The sequence below is a fragment of the Procambarus clarkii genome, chromosome 17 (genome assembly GCF_040958095.1).
Source record: "Procambarus clarkii isolate CNS0578487 chromosome 17, FALCON_Pclarkii_2.0, whole genome shotgun sequence".
In the NCBI taxonomy this organism is placed as follows: domain Eukaryota; kingdom Metazoa; phylum Arthropoda; class Malacostraca; order Decapoda; family Cambaridae; genus Procambarus; species Procambarus clarkii.
Window position 1 is genome coordinate 43,466,029 of NC_091166.1, and position 9,235 is coordinate 43,475,263.

General features: G+C 39.9%; 1 protein-coding gene across 1 annotated transcript; it reads left to right on the forward strand.

Annotated features, from left to right (window-relative positions):
- The first annotated feature begins 7,512 nt into the window (after positions 1 to 7,512).
- On the forward strand, positions 7,513 to 8,034 carry LOC138365671 (rhoptry surface protein CERLI2-like). The gene has a single exon (XM_069326162.1). It carries the CDS (start codon positions 7,513 to 7,515, stop codon positions 8,032 to 8,034), a length of 522 nt encoding a protein of 173 aa, XP_069182263.1.
- Positions 8,035 to 9,235: the final 1,201 nt, after the last annotated feature.

Below are 9,235 nucleotides of genomic sequence, written 5' to 3' on the forward strand. Positions count from 1 at the left end.
ATCGGGGCAAGTTGATAGATAGGCTTCCACCGGGCGATGGGGATTGATCACTTCAATAACTCTCAGGCTCTCTAATCCGCTGGTGGGCTGGGGAGTCACACTAATATTTTTAAATTTTGTGATGGATCCTACTGGGGCGGGCGTCATTCGCTCGTTACGACCCAGTCTCACCCTTCGGGCCACTCGCACTAAGGCCTACATTGTTTGGAAACACTCTAGGTTGTGATTTTGGTATGTGTCTTCCGACTGTGAAGTCTCACTGCTTATATTTCCAAATTCTGCTTCAAAGTGAAAAACACACACGTAAAATATGTTCGAATTAACTTCAGACTTTTGGGGAAATAAAGCAATATTCTGGGGAAAATAGTCTTTTTTTTAACAAATCTGTAGATATGGATATTGTTTTAAACAGGAAACATCACACACATACGCAAAATTGAAGAAAATAATAAAGTACTATTGTCAATTATATCATAGTAAATCTTTTATTGGAAATATAGCTGGAAATAGAAAATGTAAAGTAGATCCCACAAACTTATAATTACGGGATCGGATGCTAGTGATATTGATTTCAATTCCTTGTATTGCGGCAGAAGGGATTGGAAGCCGAGCCCCCGCATCTGAGTCTCATAAGGCCCAAGCACAGGAAGGAATAGGCCTAATGCGGTTGTATTCAAATTTTAGGGGCTGGTTCCATTAGGTGATCCCGAGCCATTTACATATGGCTACTGTGACACCACTTAGGCTGTCACAGTACACAAGCCTTTTCTCTGTCAAATTGACTTTTATATGTGGTGTTACTGCTGGTATTGATCATCACCCCCAACCCCCCCACCCCCCTTATCTCTCTATTCTGCACACCCTCCTTCCTGCCTTCTCTACTCCCTATTCTGCTCTTCCTCAATCTCCTCTAGCCCTTTCTATCGTACTCTACCTCCTCATCCCCCTCTTTCCCCCTTCCTAATATACGCTTTCTGTCTTTTGAGTCTTAGTTTGTGTTCAATTCTCTACTCCTACCACTCTCTCTCTCTCTCTCTCTCTCTCTCTCTCTCTCTCTCTCTCTCTCTCTCTCTCTCTCTCTCTCTCTCTCTCTCTCTCTCTCTCTCTCTCTCTCTCTCTCTCTTCGCTATGTATTATGATAATTACCAAGTAACTAAGATTTGTCTTTCATTTCAATTCATCAGTGTCTCTGAAACATTCGTATTATGTAATTGGTTCTATGCAGTTATCGACGAAAATATTAATATCTGTTAATCCAGTCGACTACAACTAGTCCAACAATGTATGTAAATTCATAAAATTTGCATAAAAGAGCAGCTCATCCCATAAAAAGCATTTTTATGGTTCTTTGTATTACTCGTTGGTCTATTGACTCCCCGAGTGACTCATGCTAATCCACAAGTTCAGCTCAAGATTCAACTGCTGTGGAGGATTATATTGATATCTAACTAGAGCCTCTTTATGTTAGGTCACGACTACAGTAGAGGATTGTATTAGTGTATAACTTACTAAAGTTTCTTCTATTCGGTGTTGACTAGTAAATATCTAAATTGTTGTGTAACTATAAAACTGCGTCAGGTCGTGCATGGCTGTAGTTAAGGATTATTTTAATGCCATAACTAGCTGGTCCAGCTTCTCTTCGGACACAGCTGCTCTCGGTAGCGTGTGAGTTGGGTTAGTTATTGCCAACTCACTCATAGTCAACTATAGGTGAGTTGGCAAGCAAAATAAGGTGTTTATGAGGAGAATTTGCCAAGCCAGTGGGAGTATATAACACTTGTTAATATGTGGACAAAGATCTGGACTGGGACGGAGGGAAGGTGTGCAACCACTTGGACCATTGGGGATTGAACACAGACCTGCATTAATGAGGCCTCCGCGTTTTGCTATAACTAGCAACATCTGATTGCAAACCTCTCAGGATGGTTGTTTATCTCTAGCAAGACGTTTTTGACCTGCAGGAAGGAGTAAAGTAATTTTTTTTTAAGATTGTCTTTTCTTTAGTTTCTTTTAAGAAAGGTAAAGGTTTTGGAGCAGAGAAACGTTTGTGCTTAAAACATCACTGATGACTGACATTGATGTCAAGAAATATCAGTTTGTTTCATCTCATAAACATATGATAAGTTTTTTCTATTTGAGATTAATAGTTAAGGTGTCAAAAGTATTTAAGCTTTTGGTTATTTATGTTATATTACTATTGATTAAAATCTCATTATGATTAATGAGATTTTAAATCCTTCAAGTTATTGTCTCTCAGACGATCTCCCGGACGGGAAAATATATATGTATAACCTTCTGTACATATCCATATTCAGATATATACAACCATCAACCAGATATACACAATCGACTTGAGAATGGTCCAGGACAGACCGAAACGTCGTCGTCCCTTCACCTTCTAGTGTGTGGTCTGGTCAACATACATTAGCCACGTTATTGTGACTCATCGCCTGCATGCAGATATATACAACCTTTTATACATATCCATATTCAGATATATACAACCTTTTATACATATTCATATTCAGATATATACAACATTTTATACATATTCATATTGAGCTATATACAACCATATAGCCCTTAAATCCTTGCGTGTGTTAGACAGTTTGGAGTCAGTGTAGACAGTGTTCCACTCTGTGATCTTGTGTTTAGTGTAATGGTTGACAAAAATATCTGGCCACCTCAATCATTTAGACAGTGTATATAGATTTTGAAGGTTTGATATCAAATTTAAACGTGGTTCAATTCGCTCTTCTGAGCAGCAAAAACGATGTAAATCCAGTTGTTTATTTTAATTTGGTCACTTTTTATCAGATTGGACCAGTCGTAGCAGAAAATTGTTGAGTATTTAGGTCAGGTTGAATATTTAAAGGTTAGGTTCATATTCGCTAGAGGAAAGGGATAACTAAATGTTTCTGGTACTCTTGTGTGTCAAGATATATATAATAATAAATATATAATATATAATGATATATACGCAAAATACCAACTTACACCAAATATACAATATTGGCGTAAGCTGGTGTAGATTTATGCTGCATTGTTAAATGACTAGTATACCTTCAGGTTGTTTAGAATTGGCGAATTAAGGACATTTAGACAAATTCACTATAACTTTTCGCTGATTTAACTTCCAAATATAAATATAAGATTTAAATGTCAACCCGTAAGAGAGTGTTGAAATCAAATCAGACAGCCAAAGAATAGGACGTAATAGTTTATGTACAATGGTACATAAACCATTGTTGGTTTGTGTACCTCGAGTGGAAAGGCACGAAACATCCGAAAGTGTCAGAGTACCTTGGTTCGAACCCCCTGATGATGATGATGATGATGATGCACGAGCCAGGATAGACGAGATGACTGTCGGCATCACTCATTTCACTCACAGCTCCTTTCCGGAGGAATTTAATATACGACGATAATATCCATTAAAACACGTAGTCACACAGGCAGGAAACGTGACAGGACCCAAGAGCTGAAGTCCAGTCTGAGTGTTTTGAGGCAGTATATGCCCGTCGGTTTCTGAGTCTCCCTCCCGGCGAAATATATATATATATATATATATATATATATGTCGTACCTAGTAGCCAGAACGCACTTCTATGCCTACTATGCAAAGCCCGATTTGCCTAATAAGCCAAGTTTTCATGAATTAATTGTTTTTCGACGACCTAACCTACCTAACCTAACCTAACCTAACTTTTACGGCTACCTAACCGAACCTACCCTATAAAGATAGGTTAGGTTAGGTTAGGTAGGGTTGGTTAGGTTCGGTCATATATCTACGTTAATTTCAACTCCAATAAAAAAAAATTTACCTCATATATATTGAAATGGGTAGCTTTATCATTTCATAAGAAAAAATTTAGAGAAAATATATTAATTCAGGAAAACTTGGCTTATTAGGCAAATCGGGCCTTGTATAGTAGGCTGAGAAATGCGTTCTGGCTACTAGGTACGACATATATATATATATATATATATATATATATATATATATATATATATATATATATATATATATATATATATATATATATATATACATACACTGAATCATCCACATTTCATTTACAACCTGATCACTCTAGGGTGATAAACATTCCTGTGTGTGTATACCGGGACACCTTTGCTAATAGTCGAAGTCCTTGATAGCCGCGGCTCTCTACATGGGAGTTAGCGAGGCAAACATATCTCCAATATATGTCTCGCTTCATGCAGGTCGGCGTTCAATCCCCGACCGTCCAAGTTGTTGGGTTCCCCTCGTCCCACCCCAAATCCTTATCCTGGCCCCTCCCCAGTGCTATATAGGCGTAAAGACTTCGCGCTTTCCCTTGATAATCACCTCACCTCCAATATATGCCGGGCGGCGAGGGCTTCTCAATATGGGTTGAAGATCAGATTTCTGGTCGGTTATCTGAGCTGCCTGCTGTGTTATTCCCACCACCACCGCCTGCTGCTGCTGCTGCTGTTGGCTGCTACTGCTGGGCCCTCCCTTGCCCGCTCGCTGCTCCCGTTTACTGCTACCGTTCAGCCAGACGCTACCATTAACAGTAGCTCCTTGCTGCTGTTCACCCGACGGTGCAGCTTCCAGGGGTACTGGAAGCTGCACTGGTGCTACTGTGTTCGGCTGAGGATGCTCAACGCCAACACTGGTGGTGGATGTAACACACCAACACAGGTGGTTGATGTAACACACCAACACAGGTGGTGGATGCAACACAACAACACAGGTGGTGGATGTATCACACCAACACAGGTGGTGGATGTATCACACCAACACAGGTGGTGGATGTAACACACCAACACAGGTGGTGGATGTAACACACCAACACAGGTGGTGGATGTAACACACAACACAGGTGGTGGATGTAACACACCAACACAGGTGGTGGATGTAACACAACAACACAGGTGGTGGATGTAACACACCAACACAGGTGGTGGATGTAACACACCAACACAGGTGGTGGATGTAACACACAACACAGGTGGTGGATGTAACACACCAACACAGGTGGTGGATGTAACACACCAACACAGGTGGTGGATGTAACACAACAACACAGGTGGTGGATGTAACACACAACACAGGTGGTGGATGTAACAGATCATCAGCAACACAAGAAGGAACTTTGGTGTTTTATGCGATTGATAACCAGATTGGGGGAAAAAATAATTAATAAATTCCACGTTACCAATTCTTAATGGAAATTTCTCGTTGCCAATTTCCCGCGGAAATAGCCGTCCTAAATACGCCAGTTAGTGCCGTCAAACCTCTCTTTTTTTATATCAAATTAACAGAAAATGTGAACCCACAAATAGTCGAAGGAGAATGTAACAATTATCTGCAGGGAGTAATAAAAACAGGTGGGAATTATGCCGGGGCCCGCGAGCTGGAGCCTCGTATTATGGCGGCATTGGCCTCATAAAGTCAGCGGCAAGCTGGCGGGTCATCCGGTAACTCGCTAGTTTCTAATCACTTACGGCCATTATTCTCGTCAATGAGTAATTACACTTCCGACAGTTTGGATTGTTAGTGCTGGTGGAAGGGTGAGACTGCCTGCCGCACTTCCCCGCGGGGATTTCACAGTTAATCATGTTAGTTCGTGTGTGGGGGATAAACATAGTGATTAAGTAACAAAAATGTAACTAACAAAAAGGGAGGCCTGGTCGAGGACCGGGCCGCGGGGACGCTAAGCCCCGAATGCAGGCGATGAGTCACAATAACGTGGCTGAAGTATGTTGACCAGACCACACACTAGAAGTTGAAGGGACGACGACGTTTCGGTCCGTCCTGGACCTTTCTCAAGTCGATTTTGTGAAGAGTAGGTAGAGACAGGCAATAAATAGGCAAGAGAGAGCCCCGAAATCATCTCAAGATAACCTCAAGATAAGATAAGATACCTTTAGCATTCTTTGTCTGATCAGTTCAAATTCATAGAACGCCAGTATTAAATATCTTGGGTCCTGTAGCGCAGTGGTCTGTGTCTTGAACTCACAACCGAGGACCCGGGTTCAATTCCAGATTAGGAAAGTTTAATTTCCTTTGACGCTGCTTTTCACCAAGCAATAAAATAAGTAGCCGGGAGTAGTTAGGCAACTGCTGTGGGGTGAATTCTGGGGAAGGTCAGTATGTGCCCTAGGATGATCTCGATTAGACTAATTGCAGGCTTCCTGTCCCCGGCAATGGGAATTATTTATTTACAAAAGTCTATGATAACATTTCTGATCACGACACCGAAGGTCTGTGGTCACGCTTGAGAGGTGTCCCTTTAGCGAGGTTCCAACAATACTACAAAACCCACATATGTCAAAATGGAGAATTTCAATTATTGTTGAAATATCAGAGTTTTACAATCATTAAAAAAAAAATTGTTTAATATTTTTGACTAGATTTAGAGTTTGATATATGCTATACGAATCTTCAAATTTTTCACTGGAATAAAATTTTCAAACAATTTCGAAATTTCCTTTCTACGATAGTTTCAAATTTTCTAAACGCATGGACATGTATAGAGAGCATACGAGCGTTTCTATCACGGAACGTAGGCGCATTTGTGTGTAAATTAAGTAATTTTGCTCCATTCATAAATTTCACATTTTATATGAGAAAATAAGGGTTATACTGACAGACTATATAATTGTGTGTGAGCGTGCTGCCGGCGGGCATAATAACTATGTGATCGGAGTGAACGTATTACGAAGAGCAGCGGAACAACTTTACAAGTAACTTTACGAGGTCATAAATTATAGACCTCCAAGGCGGTTTATATATATATATATATATATATATATATATATATATATATATATATATATATATATATATATATATATATATATATATATATATGACAGTGTCAGACCACGGAGGAAAATTGAAACAGGAATTTCCTTAAGTACTTTCGTATATTAGTACCTCTTCAGAAGGAGTGGCTGAAGATGTATTAATATACGAAAGTACTTAAGGAAATTCCTGTTTCAATTTTCCTCCGTGGTCTGACAATGTCACATATATATATATATATACGTATATATACCTTATATAGCTTATATGTACCGTATATACCTTACCTTACGTTACCTTGCGTGGATCCCGGGGGTCAGTGTCCTCGCGGCCCGGTCTCTGACCAGGCCTCTATACAAATAATGTGTATAATAATTTCCATAAATATCTGATATATAGTTGCTAATAAAGATACATTAGTGAACTTGACTCATCCGTAAAGGACTGGATGCAGTTTCCTCCATCAAGGTTGTTAAAGGTGAAAGCAATTTGGTTATTATAGACTATAAAGTTTGGTATTTACAGCTCTGTGCCGCCCAGGTGGTCGAATTTTATGTGTGTAACTTACATATGAACCAGACGAGTGCGGTATTGCAAGACTATTGGCAGTATTTGGTTGAGTGCAGCGGTGAAGGATTATAAGCGGGTCACGATTTGATAATCCCGGGATTATCAAATCGAATGATATGTTGCTGGTTGATTATATTCTGAGCGAAATGTTGTTGATTGATGATATTCTGAGCGAAATGTTGCTGGTTGATGATATTCTGAGCGAAATGTTGCTGGTTGATGATATTCTGAGCGAAATGTTGCTGGTTGATGATATTCTGAGCGAAATGTTGCTGGTTGATGATATTCTGAGCGAAATGTTGCTGGTGGATGATATTCTGAGCGAAATGTTGCTGGTTGATGATATTCTGAGCGAAATGTTGCTGGTTGATGATATTCTGAGCGAAATGTTGCTGGTTGATGATATTCTGAGCGAAATGTTGCTGGTGGATGATATTCTGAGCGAAATGTTGCTGGTTGATGATATTCTGAGCGAAATGTTGCTGGTGGATGATATTCTGAGCGAAATGTTGCTGGTTGATGATATTCTGAGCGAAATGTTGCTGGTTGATGATATTCTGAGCAAAATGTTGCTGGTGGATGATATTCTGAGCGAAATGTTTCCGGAGAGCAAGTTTACTATTGTGGGTGAAATGTTGCAAAAGAATCAGCTTAATGTTGCAGAATGATAGTTATTATTCGTAAACCACATGTATCACCTTTATATTTATAACTGTGTTTAGTTGTGACACCTTTATCACAATTGTTTATATACACATTATATACTACATGGGGTATCCGGCTGTTTTATAAATATATATATATATATATATATATATATATATATATATATATATATATATATATATATATATATATATATATATATTTAAAGCTAAAAAAAACGCAACAGGAAAAGGGTGGTAGGATGAAATAACATAAAAACAGTAGTAGAAGGGACCTTAAAATTCCCTCTAATGCGTTATGTGTGCTTTTCTCCGAGGCTATGGGACCCCCTTCGTCCAGCCAGAGGTGATACTCTCTTTACGGGAAAAAAATCCTAGCTTTTTACATGTAGACTTTTAGCATTAAACTTATGTCCTGTGTTTGGAACCGGAAGCAGTACCCCTGGAAGATGATGTCCATGTGATTGAATGTTGTTGTTGTTGTTAAAGATTCGCTACTTGGAGCAAGAAGTTCCAAGTAGCACGGGCTATGGTGAGCCCGTCTTCGTGCGATTGAAGATGTCCAGTTTGGCGTATAAGGCGTAAGACGTTCTAATCTGACAAGTAGATGCCTAAAACTCCTTACCATTTTTTTTGCGATACTCTTTTGTTTGTGAATATGGCCGTTTTGCCTCGTCTTTTCTCTCTCGTCTTATTCTTGCATCTTTTATTTCTATATTATAATTTATTATTTTATTGTATATTATAATTCTTTAATATTTCTATTCTTCAATTTCCTTCTGATCCAGTTTCCTCCTATTCCTTAGTCTTGGTTGAAATACACGATGAGGCAGACTGAGGTTAGCTGGGTTGTGGTTCGAGGGATGGGTCGAGGGATGGGGGAAAGGGTCTGTTGGGGTGGGGGAAGAGGGAGTCTAGGGTCTGGGGAGGGGAAGGGAGGAGGAGGCACATATAGGCTTTAGGGGGGGGGGTTAAAGGTATTGAAGAGTGGGTATATGAGTAGATGGAGGGTGGTGGGGGAGGTAAGGCGATCAGGAGGGGTTGAGGGATGGGAATGGGATTGAGAGTAGAGGAATAGGGAAAGGGTAGAGTGGTTAAGGAGATGGTCTAGGGATGAGGGATTGGGGAAGAGCTAGCAGGTTGGGGAGGGATTAGAGGACTGAGAAGGTTAGAGGTATAGGAAGGAAATTAAAGTGGAAAGGGT